The 26,483-nt window shown below is 34.6% G+C and overlaps 1 protein-coding gene across 1 annotated transcript; it reads right to left on the bottom strand.

The window, feature by feature from the left end:
• Positions 1–1,997: 1,997 nt before the first annotated feature.
• LOC106135114 (activating transcription factor of chaperone) lies at positions 1,998–26,259 on the bottom strand. Its single transcript, XM_013335316.2, has 5 exons — positions 26,110–26,259; positions 21,623–21,719; positions 21,014–21,135; positions 9,362–9,529; positions 1,998–3,225 (listed from the first exon to the last, which is right to left on the bottom strand). Exons 3-5 carry the CDS (start codon positions 21,114–21,116, stop codon positions 2,465–2,467), a joined length of 1,032 nt encoding a protein of 343 aa, XP_013190770.1. The 5' UTR covers positions 21,117–21,135; positions 21,623–21,719; positions 26,110–26,259; the 3' UTR covers positions 1,998–2,464.
• Positions 26,260–26,483: the final 224 nt, after the last annotated feature.

Genomic DNA, 26,483 nt, shown 5'->3' with positions numbered 1-26,483 from the left:
GGACCTTACATTCACTTTTAATTTGTAACGTGATTTAAGACATACTTTGATGGAAGTCGACACAGATAGAGTACACCTTCAGGAATAAAATGTAACGTAAGTTTATTCTTGGATATTTCGAGATTGACGCCCAGCACAATGTCAAGTCTATGAGGGCCAGATGAAGAGTAGTTAAATTATACGACACGAATCCGGTTTAAACCTATACTAACTGTAAACAAAGCAGGATTAGATCCTTTAAACGTCACAGAAGTCAGATGGCAAGTGTCCCGTATTGACTTTCTAACTTCAGCAAAAAGATCATTCAGTCTGACCACGGGCTTCCCTACAACTCGGACGACATTACCGGATCAAATGATTTTGAACTTAAGTTAACAAATAAATACAGAGAAATAACGAATGGATATAATTGACTCGTCTTTAATATTTATATGTCGTAGAGAAATGAGGATATCAGAGATTTCACGTCCATAATCCCTAGGTATACCACGAAATCACGGAAGATGGTAAATATTCCTATTTAATAAGTACATCTTCTTACTAAAAAAATATTAGTGATATGACAAAATACTCTAGCGATATATCATTTCACTCATCTAAATCTAGTGGAATAAAGAATGAAAAAGGTTCGTGCTTAGGCCTTTTAAAAGTACTTACATAATTATTAACCTAACCTAACCTTTTTTTTACGTGTGGAAAGACCTTCGTCTACCCGGCCGGGTACGGGAAGCCGGACGGGTTATGTGGGGCTCGAACCCACTAAAACCACACGGTGCCATCGCCTACCGCTCCGTTGCCAAGAGCATGAGCTGCTCTCGCTCATATTCGTGACGCGGCGGCCGCTTCCACGGCGGCTTCCTTCCGCTCCCACTTGTGTCCGTTTGGGTAGAGAGAGGGAGAGATATACATTGGACGATTTATACTCGGAGGTATCCGTTTTTCTGACATTTCACTAAATTTAATTTAGTGAAACGACATTTTATTGACTACTTTAGTAAGAAGGCGTCGTAGATAAGAATATTCAACATATGCCATGATTTCGTGATATCTCTAGGGATTTATGAAATTTATAGGTATCTTATAAATTAAAGTGCTATGAATAAACTGCACATTGCAGGTTTCTAATTAATTAATTATTGTAGTAATTATGTAACAGCCGTAATTATTATTGTTAACTTAGTTATGAAGGCCGACTTGTTTGAGCCAATTATACAATTAGAAAACAGCATCCTATCATCGTAAAGGCTAGTACTTACTAGGAACCTGATACCGATAGAACCATAGCATTCATATAAATGCCTCTCTCCCAAAGGGGTAGGCAGAGAAAACTTCTTTCTACTTGCCACGATCTCTGCATACTTCTTTTGCTTCATCCACATTCATAATTCTCTTCATGGCAAGGTCTGTAGCCAAGGCGTTCTTAATTTGATCAAGGTACGTTCGTCAAGGCCTTTCCACTTCAACCATTCCTAAACCATAGCAATCTGCCTTATAATTATTCAAATACATATATCTTGATATATGTAATACAGTGCCGTGTGCCAATGGATGTCGTAAAAGGATAATAGGCTTACAAACTTGGGATTCTTTTTTAGGCGTTGGGTTAGCAACCTGTCACTATTTGAATCTCAATTCTATCATTAAGCCAAATAGCTGAACGTGGCCTTCAGTCTTGTCAAGACTGTTGGCTCTGTCTACCCTGCAAGGGATATAGACGTGACCATATGTATGTATATATATCTTGATATAGCACTAGACGTCCATCTCGACTTCGACGCTTTCTGCTCTTTTCTCTGCTTTTTCATAGAAAAAAAGATAAATGAATGCTAAAAAAGATAGAGCGAAAAGACCTACACCGGTATATTTACATTACCAAAAGTAGTTATGCTATAGACTTGATTGTTTGGTAAATGAGCCAACAAAATCATTTGATGTTGTTGATAAAACCCGATGAGGGCTCACTTTATTAAGGAATTAATATGGATAAAAAGCTTGAATTCCGCCGTCGCATTTCATTTATTTGTAAGAAAACATAACATGCCAATAATTACAATGTAAAACAAATTTATCATTATTATAACCCCTGGGTTAAATAGTATTTATAATACAATAAATGCTTTTCAAAAAGAACAAAATAAAATATTGATATTTTCATTACAACAAATGCGACCTATCCTCTAAATGAAATGATTAAAAGATGATGTAGCGCCACCTGTGATTGCTCTGAAGGTGTTACATGTGGTCCCTCGACAACTAATGGAGAGTACCAAATGCTGCTCGATATATGATTAAATCTGCTCATTACTAAAAATACTAACAACTTAATGTACTTACTTAAAACGAAAATATAAAAATCATCGTAAATTTACTCCTTTAACTTCTTATACGGTCGATTTAAATCGCGCTCCTTGGAGTGCGCGGTGAAAACAAAAATCTTTCCCTGGAGGTGGCGGAGAACACGCATCTATTTGATGAGCCCCTTGGCTTTGAAGACATCGCGCATGAGGCCCTTGATGTAACGGATCTCACGCTGCAAATCAGAGCACTTCTCGCCGAGCTCTGTATGGCGCTGGCGCAGAGTGTTCTCCTCGTTCAGGAGAACCTCAATCTCGGCCTTCTTTTTCTGACGGTAGCGAGTAGCAGCGTTTTTGTTCTGCTCTTTTTTGCGTGAGCGACGGTCGTCAGAAGGACGCGAGTAAGGTTTAGAACGCGAAGAAGGCGCCGGCCAGTCCTCGTCGGTGGAAGAAGAGCGAGGTGAAGAGGGTGGAGATGATCGGGGCGAAGCGCTCAAGCTGTCGACGAAAGGTACCGGAGACGGAAGCTGGGCCGCGCGGTGTCGGACTAATTCTTCGACCACTTGAAGATCGCAGTCGTACTCAGCGAGGGGAACGACCGGTGCGGCGACGGGCCAGGCATGGTGTGGCTGTTGGGGGATAGAGAGAGCTGGGGCGAGCGGGGGGCACTGCGCTTGCTGCGCGTAGCTGAGGAGCAGCTGGGTGGCGGGGCCTGGCGGGCTCTGCGGCGGCGTCAGGTGGGTAAGCTCGACGGCGTCATACACCGTTTCGAACTCTCGCAGGAGCTCCTCAGTGGGCTGGGGCGCGACGTACGCCGGGGCTGGAACGCCGAGTGTTTGCGGCGGGATGTCTACGCGCTCCGGAACTTGAGAGATGTTCTCGAACATAGGCAGGTCTACTTTCTCCTCCAGCCAGTTGGAGAAAATGTTCTCTGTGAAAGAAGAAACAGATTGTTGATTTTTACGTCTTATATTTTCAAATACCAATAATGTTACTTATAACATAATACTTATTTATATAACCAAAGACTTTATAGCATATTCATTTTCAATAAAATAATAACTACCTATTCAATCACATTGAAATTATAATTTTTAAACCAGTTTGTTGGTATTCATGAACCCCACGGGTTATTCGAGCGATTTCCAAGAGGCGACATTAAAATGGATATTATACGATGCAGATTCAATTGCATATTCATATACATATTAATCGAGTACAAATAGGTAGCTGAGTTGCGCACAAGTCGCATGCAGACTCCCTGAGCTAAATAAACAAAATCTCATGTTGCACGCAGTGGGTTTACCGCCTATTGTTCAAAGAATATTGTTAATTGCTATAATTATGACAGTTATCTGACTACTCGTTTCTTTAATAAAAATACGATCATCTGCCTCCTCCGTTAATTATGATGGCTCAATTAATTCCAAATGTTTACTGTATATAATTAATGAAGGATGTATATAAATGCTTCTGTAGCAAAGGTCAACATATAAAGTCGGTATAATTGTCGTTATCATAGGATTCATCATCATCATCAATAAGGCATGTGACAAGATGGTATACAAAGCCGAATAAATATTAAACATTATTAAACGTTTTAATCGCTGACGCTTAAATAATATAAATAATAAATATAAATATCACACATCTTGTTTTTGCAAAGTAAATAGGTTACCATAGACCATGGACAAGTAGTCTGGTAGAGTAACATACGTCATTTGAACAACAACGCAAACAAAATATTTATAAATTATACCACGAGCATTGTTTATATTTGTAGACCTCAAAACTCATCCGAGTGCGTAGGTATCACGTAGAGTTGACCGCCGATCATATTCTACAATCAATTGAAACTAATTGGCCAGATTGGTGTCTCGGCTCGTAAACGCGGCGGAGAAATTTTTCTTCGATTAGTATCCAATTATTTAAGGAATTCCGCCAGATAGGCCACAGGGTATGTACTATTTAGCGACAAGTATGAACCGAACGACGCTAACAACTGCATCGCCCTGACCCCTGATAAACCCGCAATCTCAGAGTTCGCTGTCGTTGACGCCCGCGCCTTCTATGATAACCAATTATAGACAGATATGTATCACGAATTGACTTGTTATTTATTCGTTTATCCTCAAATGGATTCAACACCATCCAAATCTTTGTATTCATATATTTGTAAAGTTGACAATCATCTATGTCAGCGCTATATGTCTTTGTTCAAATGTTTATTAAAAACATCGGAAGAATATCGAAAGCCGTGTCTTTATTTATTAATAAGATATTTTAAGTAGCTTTAGAAAAATATCTGTTCCACAATAACGTAATGAGCTATTATTAGACGCTATATACGAGTATGCATAAATCACAATAATATTTGTTTTATCATCCACATAACTTTTTAGCTGTTTGTCTTTTTTTGACATTAGTAAACTCGTACGGAACAAAAATTTGGATCAAACAAACAACAACTTGCTTAAACAATATTGAGCGAGATTCCAGCAATTTCCCAAACAAAACAGGTTCGATAAATATACAAAAGCATTTAGTTTGTCACGATTGGACCTCGTGGCGATAACTGTTTGTCCTCTGTTGGAAAGGTACCGGCATATCTGTATCAACACATAGCCACGGAAAAGTGACCAATAAGTCGCTTAATTATTGGCGGACGCAAGGCGAGGTCGGCTTGTGTGCGAACTGGTTTATCATTGACGGTGAAACAAGTGTTAAAAGCCCGCCTGATTTTAAATAAGTCTGATATAAGCAAGACTATGATAAAATGTAAGCAACTTTTGTTGACAAGACCGGTCACAAACGCGTCAACGCAAAATACGTGTAAACAAGTATATTAAAAGATTCGCCTTTCACTTAATTTATCATAAAGACTAGAAATCTCATATAAGTGTTTAAGCATCATCAAAATCCAAATACAGTAGGTAAATGTTTAGACAAAGAAATGATAAGAAGCTCGTTTAGTTCATACATGATAAAGACAGTTGAGAAAGTATAGTTAATTAAAATCCTTCACTTTAAGCAAAAAATAAAGCATGTCCTTAAGTTGTTTAAACTTGAATTATATTACGACAGTTTTTATAGTGGTAACGTGGAAGTGTAGACATGGCCAACAAACAAGTTTGTTGCGCAGTAAATATTCGTTCCAATTACAATCGCCACTGAGTTTTCACTTAATCGACTGATTATTCGAACTGTATCGAATTATTTGTTCATTTGCAACAAAATTACCTCATTGTTTCAAGATCATCGCAGTAAACAACTGCTTTATTTAACGAATACCTGGCAGGAACTGGAGCATTTAGACCTTGAGTGCGCCTTTCTGCTAGAACGACTTTCAATAAATCAAAACAAACAATGCTAACACCACGTACCGATACAAAGGTCCGACATTGCCATCACGAAGTCCGATTATTTCAAGAATCAGCTTCACTAAACCACAGTAGTTCGTATAATAGCCTTATTACTATAATACAGTTCTAACAATAAATTCTTTTACACGATTATATGGGCAGTGGTAATCTATAAACTGAAATCCTCGTGGTGCGAGCAGTGGTCGTCGTTAAAAAGTCCAGGATGACTTTACCACCTAACGTCTTTTGACAAGTTTCTGTGAGTTGAAAATGATTTCTTTATTCCAAATGCAACGATAGTGGCACTTCATTCTAATGGCGTCCAGGCGGCGCATAGGCTGCGGCAGACATAGGTTGCGGAAGGTGGGCGAAAGCCCGAAACGTGCTTCTCGAATCGAATTTATTGTCACGGGTGTCCACGGACAAACATCCACCTGTAAACGCGGCGCGGTTCGCGATACTACTGAGCAGAGTGCGCGTGCGCACCATGCGGGGGACCCCGCGTGCCGCACTCCATGCCCCTCGCAATCCGACCAAACCTCCTAACTTAGAGAACCTAATGCTTAATAGCGCTTTATTAATAAACCACACGGTAGGTGTTGAAACAGGTTTGCAGAGTCCAAGCAATTCTTTTTATCAGAATGTAATTCTAAAATTTTATTTATATATAGTAATCATAATAAATAGACCTCCAAGGATAGATACATATTTCTTGTAACTAAATATCAATATTATCCTGTTGCTAATAAAAAATTAAACAGTAGAGGCTTAAGCTACTCGCACGTAACAGGAACTATTTAAAAACAAAATGTAGGAGTTAGGAATGCGTTACTCTGAAAGCTCTAACATGTATCAGATGGAAACGAAGATAAACTTTCTAAACGAAACGTTCAGTTAACGTTCTGGTTTGTCAATTCATGATTTTGTTATTTTATCAAATCATTCGTTACTCACCAGGGATGTTTTGAATTTAAATAAATATTTCTAAAAACTAGTAATAATACTAGAACAGTGAGTGAGTCATTTATTTGACCTGACCCAATAACACTGACCGACTTAGACATATTCTGCTTTTAGAAAACTTATATTATTTTGGATAAGAGTATGGAGAGGGAAAAAAAAATAGACAGGACTACTCGCTTTGATTTAAAAAAGGTACACCTTAATTAATCATTTTCACACCATTTTTAATGCAAGCAGTTAACATTAGGAGATTTAGGCGAAATACATAAAATCTTTGTCTTTCTTCTGCCAAAAAAAAATTTATACTTAAGTGGCTTTAATTTCTAATGAAACTTAGTGGTGCTAAGCCTGTTCTCGTAATTGCAGTTACTAACTCTACTTCCATATCAAAGTAATTACTTCCGATATGTTATTGTCACAACGCCGCTTGACCCTTGGAAAACTACACACCAAAAAGATAACATCGGAAGGGAAAACATTCCAAACAAACTTATTGTGCCCTCAGGCCGTTACGAAACTCGTCACGTCGAAATCAGAACTCATGTAAATAGCGTAGAAACGGTACTGTATCTCTATAAATGGAAACTTTACGTTCTTTTCAGGATGTGTATTATGGATTTTGTCTAAAGATAACACTTGGCAAATTATTACATATAACTGTTGACTGTTAAAACAAGACTGTTTAGTCTTTATTTAATAGGAACAGTCAATATTAACAAAAAATACTTCTAGGACAAACACTGTGAAAGTCATTCAAAACAATGATGTTTACCACTCAAACGGGTATTTCTAAATATTGCACCATGCAATTGATTAAACTTAAAAGGTGAACTTACAAGACAGGACTTTCTGAAAATTATGTTACAAATCATAACATTGTTATCTAATGATTTATTTCAATAAATATTATTTACTGGTGTCACTTGATGGAAAATTACTTACTCTGTATTATAGCTATCAGTATCATGGTAAACATGTGTGGTGTTATTATTGCCTTTCACTTAAAAGTTAGTAGCTAAAGAATTATTTAAAATGCCTACAACTACATCAACCTGAGAGCACGGAAAATAAACAACTCATACTGATTTATCAAAAAATTATTTAGCATAAGATTTTTGACCAGTAGATGTTTAGTAGTAGTAGTCGATATTTAGTATTTCATTTGAGTCGACTTCTCTGCCAAAGAACGAATTATATTTCCTTTGCTACACAAATAAGGAAACCATCTTCGTTATTTTCATCTCACGCAACACACAGCAATTAATGTATTTGTTTAAGAATAATTGGTGATATCAACTAAAACATCACTTATTTAAACAATGTCACCATCTCTAAAACAGGTGTGTTACGTTTTGCTAATTTCATTGCAAACATACCTAAGCGATATGACATGGAAATTAGGCATTGACGATAACATTTATCTGGCCATGTATATCAAAATGCCTATATAAGGCAATAAAATTGTCTCAGTAAAAGAAGGGTGTGTCCTGTGGAGTTGCGAATTTTTTAGTTCATGACATTTTGCATTTATCAAAAAGATACTTCTATTAAGGCTACTTATATAAGTTAATAAAATTTGCAGCGAATAATCAGATGCGTTCTTTTTTATAAACGAGCTTACAAATTTTAGCTTGACTAATTACTATGAACCAAATTTATTATATTTTAACGTGTGGTAAGACCCGCGTCTGTCATTATATTTTTAAATTCCTTACTAATGCAGGATTAAGTGTGGAATAAGTTATTCATTCATTCGAGCCGGCCAGTCGCTGGAAGTCAACGTTTATGTGTGTAAAGGAAACTAAGGTTTATGTAAAATTGCTTAGCTCCTGTACACTAGTGCTTAGTATATAAACTATATCAAAAATAATTTCAAGTGCGAAGATTACTTTGAACTATTTATTAAAATGAAACAACTTGAAAGACTGCTTCTTCTTCTTCCTTCTGTCGTTAGTCCCGTTTAAGTAATTACCTTTCTGATGACCATGATCCTAGATCGGGTGAGTCAGGTTTTCTACAGGCGACTCCTATCTGACTTTCGCAAACTTTGCAGAGGAACCTTACTCATTAAATCATGGTTATACATTCAGTTGCTTGAATATGTAGGTTTCCTCGCGATGTTTTCTCTCACCGTAAGAGTATCGGTTAACCCTCAGAATAATGTACATAACTCTGAAAAGCAAGTCTTGGTATACGGCCGAGCCGAATTTGAACCTGCGCCCATTTTAGCCGGTTTTTTAAAGTTAATAGTTTTTTTTTTAAGTTAATAGACTGCTTATTGCTTTATAATTTGATGTGGAGAAGGACGACTTTTTCTGGAGGAGGAAACAGTTGCAAATAATATCCTCTTGTTATGATCCCCATTTTGGTCTGGATAAATTTAATTTAGCGCAGAAAATATGAATGGTTGGTTACCTTTATGAATTGGTTGTTTACCCCCTGAATAGTTGTTGGAGCGTCCGTCCTGTTTAATTCCTAGACATCAAGATTATCAACATATGAAAATTAACCTTGTTTGAATTGGATGTCAAGCCTCTGTAGTATGGTGGGTGTGTACGTCTTATTTAACTATTAGACCTTAATAAAAATCACTGTCATCTTTGAATCTGTGCGGTAGCAAGCAACAGCAATGCTGCGGGTCCTGAGGTCCGTTTTCCGTCATTTCTCCCTCCTTGTCCGGTTTTCGCCGTTAGCATTAGTTTATTAGACATCAGGATATCATCAAGAAATATAAAAAGTTACCTTGTTTGCATTGGTTGTCCAGCTGCTGCAGGATGTCGTTGGCCAGCTCAGCGGGGCTGGGCTTGGTCTCGGGCGGCGATGGCGGGTACAAGGTGTTGGAGTGGTCATCCTGCAGCGCGAAGTGGCTCGCCTCCAGCTTCGGCGCAGCCTGGAGAGACTTGAGCAGATCTGGGAATAAATCAAACATTTATATATTTATGACAAAATTACATTTATTAAGTTCGCTCTAGGTATAGTAAATTAAGAGGTAACTTCCTAAATAAAATCTTACGTTTTTATGTATAAAATGTCGCGGAGGCGATTGCGCATAATAAGTAAGTTTAAAGTAAATTAAATTAATATGTTTTGATATAAAAATCATTCCACGTATTTTTTCTCGGCCCTTAAACTTGACCAAACAATTCATGGAAGACCACTTATAAGTTTGTCATGCAAATTTAATCACTAACATATTTTTAACAGTCCACTTTAACTTATAAAAATCCTTACTTTGAAAAAGGGACATCTGGAACTCTCTACACAGATCACACATTCCGCTACTTTTGTAACAACACATTTTTGCACAAAGTTTAAGCCTTCACTGATTAACGATATAATTTTAATTATTTAGAAATAATTAGCGGAGTATACTGGAATATCTCGGAGAGGCTTCAAGGTAATAAGCTTAGATAAGTAATGGACAAAATACAACGAAGTGACTGAAGACGTCAATATATATAGGAACGATAACCGTCGCACGATGTTACGTCAAAACAACGCCCAGATGTCGTGATGCTTTAAATCTTATTTGATAATGACACAACAATAACTTCATATATAAAAACATCCTCGACCAATAGCAATTTAATTAGAGGTCACTTATCGATCTATTTAGGGCTGAAACAATAAGAACAATTTGGTTATAAAAAATAAATGCACTCTTCAAAGATTAAAGATTTGGCCACTTGGCGATTAAGGATTTTCACGGATATGGCGTATATGAAAATGTTCTTATAAAATGTTTCTAGCTTCTTTGGTATGCAAAGCCATACATTTTTAAATACCAGTGAAATGCTCTAAATAACTTCGTTCTTGTAAAACAAAAATTCGGATGAAAATTGACAGGCTCATAATTATGAACTAAAGATTAAGGTTAAAAAAATAATCTTTGAAAAAAAAATTGAAGCGATAAATGAAAAATATTTCTCATTTATCGCTTCTTTTTTTTCTTCAAAGAATATTTTTTTAACGTTTTATTAGATTCATAGATGAAACTGCCTTAGAAAATTTTACCGATGTCTGACATATCAACGTACGGCCTGAATCGCTAGGTCAAGAAAAGTAACTTTTGGGCAAGTAGGTTCGCTTCCTGACGTGGTTTAAGAGCGCTTTAAGTCCCCCGGGAACGGAAATATCAGGATTATCGTTTGGCGCGGGTGGAGCCGCGTGTAGAGTGTCTTCTAGGTTTATAAAAAAAAATTAAGTATATACTTTAGAAATGCAGAATTCTAAATTTGTATTCTTATTCAACTTTACATTGTAAGCCTTTTTCAATTAACTTCAATAAATCGTAATTTCCCTTTCAAACGAAACAAATTTTATGTCTTTAATCTCAACTACTCAAACATAAAATATCTGAATATAATCTGAAACATTTATATGTTACAGAAGTCAGTGCCCTTAAATTATTGAAAGTTTAAGAAGTGATTGATATTTGACAAAATTTTGTAGGTTAGCTAACTGCGTGACAGAACATTTCATGATAACCTCATAGTAAATTAAGTTTACTCTTTAATTGCCTCTATTTGCCGTTGTCCTTTTTACTCAGTCGGGAAACCACAATATCCAAACGAGAGCAAAGTGAAATTTATTTACAAGACCTTATTTTCAGGTGACACAAAAATAAAATTATTTGCAAATGTTTATTTATCAACTTTTTTAAAATAATTTTTCTTTTTCTTTAGTACCTATATTCCTTAAAAACGTTTTAACTATATTATTCTTTGATTTCGTTCTGTATATTTATTTGTGTTCTGAAGATGCCAGTGTGCAAATGAAAAAAAAAACTTCCCCATTTAGATTAGCAATTTCACATTGTTAAGTATTAAAATTGTGAAATTGCTATTTGTTGCTGCTGAATTCGTTTTTATAAGAATTACATTAAAAAGAAACAAAACAATTTCATATTTTTCTTTACTCAAAATAAATACACAATTATAAAAGAAAATTACCTGTGGTAATGCAACATAAATTAGTTCATTAGTTACCTTCTATACCACAAATTCTTCACTTCTATACCATTAACTTTTCACAATATTCTATTTTTTATTAAATTCACGGCACAGATGCGTAAATATATACTATAGTCTAAAACTTCCGCTTTTGGAGCAACAAATAAAATAATTTCATAAGAACTAAACGGATATATGATTGTTAAAAAGTTCTGGTCACCGACGCAATAACCAAATTTGGTTACATCAGCCGAAATTAACTTATCTGTCACTGAATCACTATCTGTGCTACGGAAAGGTGGAAATGCTTGGAAAGCAGACATTTAAATATCAATTTCTGAATATTCATATTGCTAGAAATAACTTACACAAAACTTAACACGACCTATGGGTATAATGAGCTTGACAACATCTTTTACTAAACAATTTTTTTTTTTTGCTACTTTGCTTACCAGTCATGAAACATATAAAAAAGCATTTACTTAGCTTGATTAAGACCTCTTAAAGTAAATACTTTTATTTTTAAATTTAATTCTTAAAGTCACTTTAATGAAAATTCTTACTTCACTCTATTCCCAGTGATTCCCCAGATACAATCCAAAGAAATTTCACCCACTACCTTGTATCCAAACAGATCGAATAATGAGCTCTGTCGAAGAAAAAATAAACTATACACTGGTAATAATCAGTATATAAAGGGAAAGGTTAATCAATTCAAATCTTATCTATCAACCCACAACCGATGCAACTTAATGGATTTTGTTGTAATTTGACACAGTAATGAAGTGCCACCCTTTACAACGAATTTTTAAAAACGACCAAATCTTATTGAAATCGTAATATTAAATCGGTATCTCTGACTTAAGTGACTTTTGATAATCTTTTTTTTACATGGCAATAAATTCAAGCTATTTTTGATAGCCAATGAGGAACTAGTTAATACCAGATATTAATTATAATTCCATTACGTATTAAAACGAACCGATAAATATTCAACAAATGGGTGCAATAGTACCGCATGATCTCTAATAAAAAACAAGTACATACGAGTATAAGTCCATCTGCTACATATAGGCCTCGTTTGCTATCAGGACCTAGGCTCCTTGCGCCTAATCGCCTAACAAGATACAGCCCTGGCTATAAGAGTTCTCGGTTTCACGTCATGGTTCGGTTTTGTACGACTCAGTTTTAGTGCGATTTATACTGGATCGTTTTGTTTACGTGGTGGTACGAATTTGCGATGCAGATCAGGCCCTAAACTCACTCGAATTAAAAGATGATAGTAAGCTCATTCATAATCAAGCTGTTCATACATTCATCATTAGTGGCTAAACATTTCTTCTCTACAACAGCTTCCAAGATGAAAGCGTGATGGATTCTCTGAAAGTTATACTAGTAAAGTTTTTATTAAAATGGGCCAACTCATCCATAGATTACATAATTAGTCTTAGATTTTATTTATATCTTTTTTAAATTATTTATTTATTATTATGCAGACTGGATATTTGATCCCTACTTTGATAAAATTTAATCGAATTATAATTTACCATTAAGCGATTGCGCTTGCGAGCCGTAATCTCAAGTTTTTAAGTGGTTGACTTATTCCAGCTAAGGCGATTTTGATGTTATAAGGATTTTGTAGTAGTCCTTTTTACATACATACAAATTCCTTACTACATACATACAAAAAGGCCCTTTTCCTGGGAGGGTAGGCAGAGACCACTACTGATTCCTGCATACTACTTTCGCTTCATCTACATTCATAATTATTCATGCAAGCTCGTCGGTTTCGGGTACTCTTGACCTGACCTTTTACTAGAACGTCTCCAATTTGTAGGGCGTTCAAGGTACGCTCGTCTAGGCCTTCCCACTCCAACAGTCCAATTTACACTTTCTTAGTATATTTGCTTAGTTAACCTGCTTTCATTCATCCTCCAGACATGACCAAACCATCTAAGGATTACATACATACATATAATCACGTCTATATCCCCCGCGGGGTAGACAGAGCCAACAGTTCTGAAAAGACCGATAAGCCACATTAAGCTGCCTGGCTCAATGATAGAATTGAGATTCAAATAGCGACAGGTTGCTAGGCCATCGCCTTGTACCTTAGTCGCCTTTTACGACATCCATCTAAAGATTTCCTTTTCTTAAATTCCTTCTTCTTTTCTTAGAAAAAAAATACTTTAAAGTACCTATTTACCAAAAAAAATATAATAATGACGGGAAGGCAATAAAATTTCACATGAGTAAGCAAGTAAAATTAAATAAATAATAAACCCTTAAAATTTTGAACAAGTTATAGAGAATAGAACACATATAATATTCGAATTAGTTACCGCACTTTTATTTGGCCATTTTGAGTGATTTAAAGTTGGTTTGTTTGTTGAGTTCGCATACATACATACATAAATATTATACGTCTGTAATTCCTTACAGGGTACAATGTACATAGTTCCAACAAAGACTAAAGGCCACGTTCAGCTATTTGGCTTAATAATAGAATTGAATTTCAAATAATGACAGGTAGCAACTTGTCATTATTTGAATGCCCATCGCCCAAAAGCAGAATCCCAAGTTTGTAAGCCTATCCCTTAGTCGCTTTTACGACATCCATGGGAAAGAAATGGAGTAGTTCTATTCTTTTTTCTATTGGAATAGGGCAATTGTTGTGTTCGACAAACTTTAAAGGTTTACATAACTATATTATTCACTTTGATTACTCACACTCTCTCTTTATACTACGCAAAAAATAAGTAAAATTAATACAATCCAGGTAAATTTAACATGATATCATAGGAATAAATCACTTCAAAGGGGAAAACAATGACCATATTTAAGTTAGTTTTTTTAACTTCTAATATAACTTGGACATTCTGACATGTGTTATCGAGCATAGACCCAAAGTCAACCTATATGTCACCTTACTGCAGAGGTTTAGAGTTCCAAGATTGCTTAAATATACATTTTATGGACACAAGAGAACGCTGTTACCCTCTTTTTTCCATGAATGTAGTAAAATGCGACTAAGGGATAGGCTTTTAAACTTGAGATTCTTCTTTTAGTCAATGGCCTAGAGCAAATTGTTACTATTTGAATCTCAATTGCATGATTAAGCCATATGCAAAAAATCCCTTTAAATTTCCTTCAAGTTGGAACAAACCAAATTTCAAATCTCTGGACCCAACAGGTTTGGGCAGTGCGTCGATACGTCATTTAGTCAAAAAATCGATCTGATTCTCATTTTATTTCAATAGATAGATAGATAGAAGAAAGATTAGGCTCTCCGAGAAACTCTTCCACAGTGCCATTGCAAATATGTATTTGATTATTTATTAAAATTATTAAATCGACTAATATATTTTAAAACATGATGCCTTTAAATCATCGTAACTAAGCGCAATGGCGCCATGTGCAGTTGCAAGTCACAAATATTATTGTTTTGTCGAGCTTGAAATTTTCCTCTGTGTCAGCTAAGAAGAGATTACTCGATGTTTGCAAGGCAGCAAAACGAAGTCATAAGTAAACATACTGAAAATTATAGACACCGCAATATAACGAATAAAACATACAATATCGGCAAAATTAAGTAATACTAAGATAACGCGATCGTTGTGTGTTGTGAAAAAAGTTGTTTAGTATCTATCCGAACCGATGTTCGGATAGATACTAAACAACTTTTTTTAATAAACAAAGCGACTACTTAGCATGCGGACAGATGCGTGAGTTATTAGGGATGTCCATAGGCAATTTTTATAACAGATTAAAGGCGCAACGTCGATACAATTTCATTCAAAAAGTGGCATATAGTGGCAGAATCATCCTGGATAGATGGTGTTCCAAAAACAAAATATTTACTGTAAAACACAGGTGTTATAAATTTTCAGATTTAGATGAAACTAATTATTATTACCTACTTGATAGTTTCTTGTCAGCTTAATCGAATAGATTCGGTAATACATAGAGATGTTGGTTAGCGCTGACCTCATGGCGTTTTTGTTTTTAGAAATTAAATGTAAATCAGCGTAGAATGTTTTTACGCAATAAACTATTATAAAATATCTGCATTTATAAAACATGACCTACCCCATCGTAACAGATTGAAATCGATCGGTACTAATTAGTTTCTAGTTCATCTATCAAGATGCACATTGCACAACCCTGATGCGTTAATCAGTGCAAAACAAGTCTCATGACCACCTATGTTCCTCAATAATGGAATAAATCATGAGCGATAATATGATATAATAAAATTAAATATCAAAACATATTTTCATTGGATACAAGATAAATTAAGGAAAACATCCAATGGACTGTAGAAAACATGCCCATCCAAGACTAGCAACTGAAAACAAATATGTTTTGAGCAATGCTCCCGACGTCATGTTTTATCTCCGCTATTATATTATTATTCCATACTGTCACGTGATAAAGGAGTGATTATTATGACACACCCTCGTTCCGGCGTGGCAACTAGTGAATAAATAAGAGTTTTTACTACACAAAATACAGCTTTAGGTATTTTTGCCTGTCCTGGGACAAGGGAAAATTAGTTTGCGCATGAATTTCGATACAAGCTTTTGCCGGCAGAAACGCTTGTGCACTTCGTCATTCGTATATTGCGAATACCACGTGAACAACACTTTTAGCCGGGATGAAAGGTACCCTTTATCCTTTTCTATCCTTTTGACTCCAGCCGCCCTTGACATAGGCAACAAATGTCTTATCTATAATCATCCCCAGTTGACCCTACCATACAAGCTCATCTTAGATTGTCTTTCTTTTAATGTATGTATGGTGTACGTTAGTTCGTATATAGGGCAATCTAATACCAAGATAATGACTATTTTTTACTTCATAATCAGAACAGTATTTTTTACAAATCCTGGACCAATTACAAGATCTTACATTTTTGAAAATTTAGTACCTTCCTGTAACATAAATCTGCCTTTTATATTATTACTATTAAATGCCAAATATCAAAAAATGAGGCCCATTAATACCAACTTTTATGTTCATTTGTTTAGTTTACTTAAAATATTAAAAAGCTTTGGTGACAAATTTTCATTCCTTATTTTATCATCCCCAAAATCATATCAATGTTTATTTTTCTTTTTGTTCAGTTTTTTATGTGAATTAAATATCCTGAAGAAAATTTTCTGTAAGTGTCGCGCCCACAGTATAAAAAAATGTTTTATGTAACGATCATTATCTTAAATTGGATGGAAATATACATTATGTGAAGGATAACATATCTATTTCAATATTGACCTACCGTTTTATCTGTCGCATGAGGTGAGTTCGTGGGGGGCGACAGTCTTGAGACGAACGTGTCTAATTAAGATTAATTTTAATAAATTGTCTTTTACTGACACGAGAACTTCATTGATAACTGCAGATATTTTCATACCCCCTTTTATAGAGAATACAGTTATCATTCGGAATATTGTCCGTAAATTATCATCGGTCAAAAGGTTAATAAAAGACGCATTTAATTTATATAATTATATGTCAGAAAAAAATTAATTAATAATTTGCATATCGAGCAATTTAGCATCATGTTCATCAAGTAATAAAAATTCTCATAAAAAATGTGACTATAATAAACATTAATAGCAGAATGACTCTAAACACAAATTCCTGGAAAAATGGTCTGTGCTGGAAATCCACTAACCATTAATTCCAAAACTAACGGTTTTGCTCTATATACATTTCTACGTTTTTGTCTAAAATTACAAAGTTGAGTAGCTTAGTATAATTTTTAAGGACCTGTGGCATTTATATGACACTATAAATAGTGGGCTATGATTAAAATCATGATATTTACTAGTTCAGTTTTTATATATTTTATGATTTATCCTTTAAAAAAAATATTATCGGTGACGAGTTTCAAATGTTAATTTTCATGCTTTCCTCGGAAAAATTATATCACTTTTATAAAAATAATACCATAAATATTAATAATAAAAAAATGTTTTAGATTAAAAAGAAACATAATAATTGTGCTATACATTTGTATTTTGTACAATAAAGTTTAAATAAATAAATAACAACGAGTAAACGCTAAATACAAAAGGAAGATATCGAGTTAAAATATAAACTACGGGACGCATCTCTTTAGATGTAAAAAAAATATTTTCTACTAGCCCAGCTCTTATTTGCACTCATACTTCAGGTGTCATAAAATTCTCGCCATTTCATAGCAGTGGTTATATTGAATTTACTAGATTAAGCTCGCGTGAAATGAAAATACTTCCTAATTACTGCGGGAATTTCAGGAAATCCTCTCTTGGTGCACCCCTGAAGCATGCAATAAACCGTAATGCCAAATTTTAATTTTTACGACTCAGCGGTTTGGCCTGATGTTAAGTCATTTAGTCACATACATATTTATCATTTTTTTTGCCAAAAGTCTATTCGAACTAGCATCAAATCATTGTAAATGTAAATTACCTTTAATCTCGCCCATAAAAATAACCGCGCATGTACAAACTAAGGATATAGACGTGATTATATGTATGTACAAACTTTTAACTTTTGTAGAATATATGTTACATATGTAAATAGTGGAAACATCATAGGCAATTACGAAGATAATCAAAAATAAAAAATAATTTAACTATACGTGAATGAGAACGTTGGAAGGGGAAGGCACATGATCGTACTGAACGAGAATGTTAGGTAATGCATATTGCATTAAGTCCGCCTAAAAGATAAATAAGAGAGTTATGAAAGTGAATGAAACCAATGAAGTAATAAGTGGAAAAATGTAGTCTCTGCCAACCCCTGCGCGACCGAAGGATGTTTTCATGTATGTACAACATACATCATTGTACTAAATATACATTGATGATTTCTGCATGCAAATGAATGAAATAATAGCCATTAAAGAAATTGAGGCTATTTCGGCCTAACAAATTCAGGTATCTACCTGTAAACTTCTGGAAGGGATGGTAACCATTTTACCATTGAACAAGTGTCATCAATTTAACCAAAAAAAATCGAAAAGTTTTCATTAATTATTTTGATTTTTATAAAAAAACTATTAGCTTGTGCCCGCGACTTCGTTCGCGTTGAATCTCTACAAATTTTAACTCATTGAATATTCCAATATCTTAACTTTATTACGATTAACAAAGTTTCATGAATATCCGTTGAGGACTTTTTACGTGAAAAAGTAACAAACACACACTATACATTCATCTTCGATAACTAAAGCATTCATCATGTTTTCCATTAGGTACAATGACTTCAACACCATCATCCAATCAGTTGAATAAGAATACCGACACACTAGCGCCACGATGTAATCTAAGTATTTTGATTTTATTAATATTTTGATTGTACAAAATATAAACAATAAAGTACTTACGAATAAATTTATAAAATATTCCAAATGTAGATAGTTTCTCTTTCATTACGGGAAAGCAATGACTAGACACTACATTTGTTTTAAGTGATATTATATACATTATACCAAGTGAAAGTTTATTATATTTTTATATACATACATATAGTCACGTCTATATCCCTTACGGGGTAAACAGAACCAACAGTCTGGAATATACTGGAAGACCACGTTCAGCAGTACGGCTTTATGATGGAATTGACATTCAAAAAGTGACAGATCGCTATAAAAAGCTACCCTTTCGTCACCTTTTACGATATCCATGAGAAACATGTAGAGGGGTTCGATTCGAATGTGCCGGAAACAACACGGCATTTTTCATAGTGAAAGACTGTGTGTTTGATCCCTTGATATCTTGAGCCTCGTATCCAATATCCAACTGTAGTAACTATTCAAGGAACCACGATTTAACTGGTGAAGTAGTTAGTCTCATTTAGCAGGTAGCTGGCGACCATTTACATTGTAAATGTTAAAAAAAAAGATCAGTTTCGAATCAGATTATTTACGTGAATAAACCAACAGTATATTATAATAAGACGTTTTTAGAAAAAGGTGATTTAGTTGCGGCTTCTGTCTCAGCCGTTTATGTCCTCTTTCTCATCTTGGCATGTTCCCAGCCCGCCACTATACTTTGGGGCCAGGGGTCTACTTTTCCATCGTTCGCTTTCCACTTTTCTTATCTCCGCATCTTCAATTCAAAGACTGTTCATTTCCATTCAGGGTTAAAAAATATACTTTACAGTGGCTGTAAACTATATATTTTAAACCCAGTGTCAAAAAAGTGTCAGTACACAATAGAAGATGATAAGACAAATAGCAAATGTAACCTGAAAGAAGCTAAAGGGTCAAATCTGCAGAGAAAACAATCAGACCTACGTGTCACTTAGGTCTGATTGTTTTAACATTAGTGCCGGTTACATCCTCACCTCCCTGGTGAGGAGCCCAGGTGCGCCTATGACTCATGGATATAGGGTAAAATCTGGTTTCTATAGGAAGCAAATCCTGTATGTATTATAATGTCAATATTATTTATAATTCTATCTATATTGCCGAAATATAGATCTCTTAATCTGTAACGTGGTAAACGAATCTGAAGGTGGGCTGACGAGCCAAATAGATGTTTTATAGGCTTGTAGATATTAAAATACCAAGGTAATAGAAGGGTCGGTACGGCACAGGGCTAGTCAACAGACTTTTGTTATAAACGAAACGACGCTTGTAGGAACTGAACTGGTTTTAATAGACTAGACTAAGAGTATGGAAATGAGTCATTAGGAGACGGAATAAAAAACATTGACAGGGAAAAGACGTCATTGTTTTTTGACAGACACCACGATGAACTGAACAATCTCCGCCATATTATTTAGAGGTAGGTATACCTCCAACTAAGGCCTAACCTCAACAAGCAACAGACAAGAAATGCACTTTCTAGGATCTTCCTATTCATTTTTATGAGGTTTTCTTGATTTCATAAATTGCTTTTTACTAGGAATATCCCTTTCCCTGACCTTTTGTGGAATCTACATATTTCTACAAACGGTGTATTGAATATAAGAAATCGATAGAAATACATGGAAGAAAATAGATTTAAATCCTTTTGGCGTTATTCCCGATAGCGTCCTCTCCCTGAAGGGACCCACGATCCGTTTCAACACGCGATAACATCTGGCTGCTGCTTTGACTACACATTTGCCCACCCAATGTTGCTTTATCTATATCCCGCATCGTCAATGTATATTAATGGCGCTCAAGTTTGATAAACTAAATGTTCTAATAGGGTACCGATATGATATCGATAGCTCAGCGGACTTTTTTGTCATTTGGTATACCATACATTTTATTCCGATTCCTGGGTCTTTATCAGAGTTTCCTTTAGAAAAAATCTTGGTTGAGCGGATCAGATTGTTGTTTTACCAATATTTGTTTACCTCTTTTTGAGCATCACCATCATCCAAGTATCAGAAACTACATAATAATCTATCACAAACTACACCTCACGAAAGCCGATTTCAAAGAGTAAAATAAACAAACCGTCATCGTTGAAGATATCGCAATCGAGCAGCTTGGCACATTCTTCATTAGTTAGCAGGCCACTGGCCGAAGCCAACGACTGGTCCCATAGGCTTGCACTCATTGTTGGTGTTGTTGATGTTCTGAAATTTTATAAAATCTCTTATGAAACAAACATGTTAAAATGGAAACATCGTAAAACGGACGTACCTTACCAAAAAGGGGACGTTCTGGTAAAAAAAAGTCAAGAGTACCCTAAACCGTCAAATTTTCTTAAAAATTTTATGAGAATGAAGTGAAAGGTGAAGGGATTTAGCAGTATCTGTCTACCCCTCCAAGAAAGAAAAGTGACTATATGTATATGATTGTAAAACAAAAATAGTTCGTGACGGGTGCAATGCCCCGATAATGTCTTTCACGTATATATAAGATAAGACATTCGTTTGGAATGTCCGTATTATTACAAAAAATAGTTATGAATGTAAAAAATTAAAAATCATAACAATTTTTACGCAGCACTTTTACCGAATTACAGCAGTACTAAAATTTAATTCTTAATATAGAAAATGTATTTTTAAATTAGTAAACAATGAAACAATTAAATAATAAGTTTCATAATAAGATACATACCACAGATAAAAGTACAAGCCGGTAGAGATCAGTGTCCAAAGGTGATGATGATAGTGGTCGAGGGATGGTGATATCCGGTGAGGGCGCCATTTTGGCTCTGAAAATAAAAGATATCAATTTAATAAAGGCCCTACTCGATGGAATGTTTGCGAGTTAGACACAACCACAAAATGTTTGATGAACCAAATATTGTAAAATTTGTAAAACAAGGACGCTTCCAATTTACTTTACCAGGCCAAAGTCCACCCAGTCTTAAAACACCTTATAATAAGAAGTATAGTAAGTATGTGAAATGATCTTACTTCGTTCCAAGTTCAATGAGTTATAAAATACCTCTAATTGAAGAATTCGGCATACAACAATGAACGCGATAAATATAGTTGTTAATACTCAAGGTCTACCGGCGAGTTCGCGCCAAGATAGCTTAGATTACATACATACATATGGTTACGTCTATATCCCTTGCGGGGTAGACAGAGCCAATAGTCTTGATAAGACTGAATGGCCACGTTCAGCTATTTGGCTTAATGATAGAATTGAGATTCGAATTGTGACAGGTTGCTAGCCCATCACCTAAAAAAGAATCGCAAGTTTGTAAGCCTATCCCTTAGTCGCCTTTTACGACACCCATGGGAAAGAGATGGAGTGGTCATCTTCTTTTTTTATCGGTGCGGGAACCACACGGCATACATACAATATTTTTCGCCTTTTACCTATCTCCCTTATAATTAAGTCAAGAGATTCTTGATTCTAGAAAACTACAATTTGGCATGAACATGGATTGAAAAGGACGACAGCGAAATAATAAAACACAAATATGAAAACATGTTTCTCTGAGAAAATCATCCTCTACTTAAAAATCGAGAAATACTGTGTAGTTTTTCCATTAACGTTAGGTACTACAAATACTTCTTTAGTCTATACGAGGTCATTAGTCAGCATGTTTTAATATCACAAAAACGTTGAACGTTTAAATAATTCTCAGTTTATCATATCGTATGAATGTGGTTGTGTCTATGGGAATAATTTAAAAAATATATCCTTATGACACAACACATCTAGTTGCGCATATCAGTTGGTCCACGAGGAAAACGGGTGACTGCTACGGCCTATCCTACCCTATTATTTAAAAAAAATGGCACTCTTTAGTAGGTTTTCTGCTAGGACTCCACGCGCCTCAAATCCTATCTACATGGATCTTTATCTAAGTACCTACCTAATATATAGTTTCGTCCTTGCAATTGCTACTTTTCTACGTGCCTTTATACCTATTCAGTGTAAACTACTATAAAACACTAAAATGTGAACTACCTAACTAAACTGCGCAATTGTGTCAGTCCACATTACAAATTAACTATGTATACGTTACTAGAGCTAATCAATATCAATTAAAATCATGCATGAAGCCCGTGTCAGCTTACTTCCGAAGAAGATAACTGAAACTTACAAAATAATTTTAAGTAAATCCGTTCGGTATTTTTCTATTAGGACGTTATATGATTTTATACCAGAGACCAGGTTTCCATAAAAACTTAAATTTATTGTATGTTTTAAAAAGAAATGGAGCATAGCAGACTCTCTCATGTGGTTTTACATACATATATATGTACATATAATCACGTCTATACCCCTTGCGGGATAGACAGAGCCGAAAGTCTTGAAAAGACTGTTAGGCCACGTTCAGCCGTTTGGCTTAGCTCCTGTAAAAGATTTCGCTGAAATATTTCCTGAGGGAATGCCTATGGCGTAAACTTTGCCACAGAGATATCAGTAGCTGTGTATTGATTAAATTTTATAAGTCAGTAACATTTTCCTTTTAAACATAATACAGATGTTTAACGATAACGAACGCAAATTGATGAACGCATATGAAATTAAATTGTTCGGTCCTCTGTGCAATATGCGATTCCTAGAACATATTAGTCTATTATATCTCGTAAGAGTAATCTTCTTATATCTCACATTTAGTGTTTCATGTAAATTGTCATTCTCACGATCTAGACTTATTTAAATTTTATTCTTCTGGGAATATCTTTTGTTCCGCCGCTTCTTCTACACATGCGCTTTGGAAGCGGTAGTAGTTATAATTACCTAGATTTAAGTGATGTGTCGTCAATAAGTGATACCTTGTATCCAATTTTGAAAATAAATCTATTCTATTCTAATACATTAAAATATAAATTGTTTAAAATATATCAAAAAACCCATTCTACAACCTTACAACCGTATCATATTTCTGTTGATGTGTAATAACTCAGCATTTGCAATGCTGACGGGTACGGTAGCCGTAGCGGCTACCGTACCCGTCAGCATTGCAAAATCATAGCTTTCGAGTTGGTAGAAAAGGTTTCAACTAAAACTGGTTTCGTTTCTTGGCGTGGTACCTACAGCTATGTTTAACTGTTTTTATCACGGAAGTTTATGAACGTGATGATTTCAGTTTATTTTTTTTTTGTGGTGAAATAACTTATGTTGTAAAAGCATGTTTTCAAATTAAGAAATAACAATTACAGTATGCCACATTTAGATAAGGTTGTCGATATAATAGAATAAGCCAAGCAAGAAGTTACAAAACCCTATTTCGTCATGCCTTTCCCTCTACTAGCCTAAATCATATAATCTTTTTAATCAACACAACCAAACAAAAAATCCTAGGTAGGCAAATATTTTGTCACAATATGAACAAAATGATGATTAGATTTTACAATGTAGCCTCCACTACTGAGGTCTTAGGAGGAGGAGGAGCTAAGGGACCAGCGCTAGGGGTTTGGTGTTGATTTTAACATTTTAAAGAATACATTGGGCTTGATGTTAATATTTTAAAGAATACATCCATCTCAGTTTCGTCCAAAGGTTCAACTGGCAGAGAATGCCTTGTAGCATTAAGTCCACCAGTTGTACATTTAACATGCATAAAGTTTAAATAAATAAAAAAAAAATGACTAGCCACACAAAAATAGGAATAAGTGTCAAAAACACATTGACATATTAATTCAACCAAAAATAAGATCACTCCTAATTTTTCTCTGGAAAATATCTGTAAATACACATTACACTGAAATAAACATCAGTCTTTAGTAAGATAGGAAACTAATATAAAAGTTATCTGACAGATAAGCTATTGATTGAATGTTTGAAGACCCTTCAGATAAGCTAGGTACAGGTAAATTATGGATGGTCCATTGATTGAATTTCTGAGACTTCATTGTAAAAGTTTTATTTTATTTTTGTTTATTGTAGGAATTTATTAATACATATTACAATTATTTAATATCTGTAGTGGTTGATTATTTACTGTTTTTTTTTATAAAATATGCAAAATTTAATTTCTTCCCTTTATATCAATCTAACATTGTAGTTCAAATCCAATCAAAATTTTTATTAATTAATAAGGAACACATCTTTTGGTTTCACAACATTGGTTGATACGGAAAAAATTACTTAAAGCTAAATTTAGTGCTGCTTCTAAAGCATTAGTACATAAGAAGTGGTAACAAACTGCAATGCAGCATTTTCTTAAGCAATGTCAACTTCACAATAATCCGAACATATAATTAGAAACCACTAGCTAATTAATACATTGTTATGATAAACTGATTTAATTTTAATTAAAGTAATAAATATTTTTACAGCCAGATATTTTTATGATTCAGGTAGTCATCAGTCCTTTGATAAGCCTTCTCACAAAGTAAGTTACCCAGCTACCTATTGTTGTCAAATAAAAAAGATTTTTTAATTTTTTTAAACAGAACAATTTTAGATATGGGCTATCTGTTTTACCTAGTAATTATATTCTTGCAGAGACTTGTGGTATTAGTAAAGTTTTGTTCATTGTTTCTAAAATAATTAACAAATTTTTTGCAAACTACATACGCAACCATATGCTGAGTGGAAACCTTTTGGTCGCATCATGTAATTTTTTATTATTATATATTGCTTTTGCACCCAAATAAAGAAATTCTTTTTTCTTTGTTTTAAATATGTACATTTAAAATCCTAAGTATTTACCAGTATTTCTTGTTCTTAGTTTCTCTATTTAATTTAAATCACAGCTTATTTCACTACCTTTAAAAGAGTACAGAGATGCATACACCCATAGTATACACTATTAACTCACTTTTTTGTAAATTTCTGAGGTGCATTTAATATAGCGTAACTTATCAACAACCATGTTGCAATAATTATAAGAATGCGTAAAAAACCATGACTTTATATATAACATCATACAACGGCAGTCTGTTCTCCCTACGACCCACTAACTTATTTAGTACCTAGTGTGAAAGGTATGATCAGTTGATCACACATACACATAATGATGGAAAATACGATGTGTTTCGTCACAAGTAGCCAGTCACTCTGCTCGAGCCTTGATTCGAGATTTGTGCAGTGAAAGCTAGGTACCTATGGAAATAATGCGACGCTAAACATGACTGAACGCAGTATAGGTATAACTTCGTTTTGCAATTTAAAATTAAAATGATACTTACAGCATTTTGAGTACGGGCGTGAAGGCACACGCGGGTGTGCAAATGTTCTTAACTAGAAACCCATCGTAAACTCAATAATAGCACAAGAAAACAAATACGCGTCTATTAACTTGGAACCATTGATGAGTAATGGAAGGGGAGGGTATGAACGGGGGGGAAATAACCTAAAATAACTGACAGCTGTCAAAAATTACGAAAGCACACGCACGAGGCAAGCAAAGATATCTACTTTAATACTGTCTAAAAGTTTAATTCTAAGTTCTAATCATAGATATTGTTAAATGCAATATTACTGATATTAGATTTAACTAGCTTCGCTCTTCCAGATTAACTATAGTCATACATACATACATATAATCCGATCTATATCCCTT

The sequence above is a fragment of the Amyelois transitella genome, chromosome 11, assembly GCF_032362555.1.
Source record: "Amyelois transitella isolate CPQ chromosome 11, ilAmyTran1.1, whole genome shotgun sequence".
NCBI lineage: Eukaryota > Metazoa > Arthropoda > Insecta > Lepidoptera > Pyralidae > Amyelois > Amyelois transitella.
Note: the sequence above shows the minus strand (reverse complement) of the source record. Positions and strands in the feature narration are given on the sequence as shown.

Bases quoted from the DNA above. Each gene is read 5' to 3' on its own strand.
- LOC106135114 (XM_013335316.2), bottom strand. From the start codon at position 21,116: ATGAGTGCAAGCCTATGGGACCAGTCGTTGGCTTCGGCCAGTGGCCTG. The intron at 9,530-21,013 runs GTTTGTTTATTT...ATTTATTCCCAG, and splicing joins CGATATCTTCAACGATGACG to ATCTGCTCAAGTCTCTCCAG. The intron at 3,226-9,361 runs GTAACTTTTTAT...CTTCTTTCACAG, and splicing joins GGACAACCAATGCAAACAAG to AGAACATTTTCTCCAACTGG.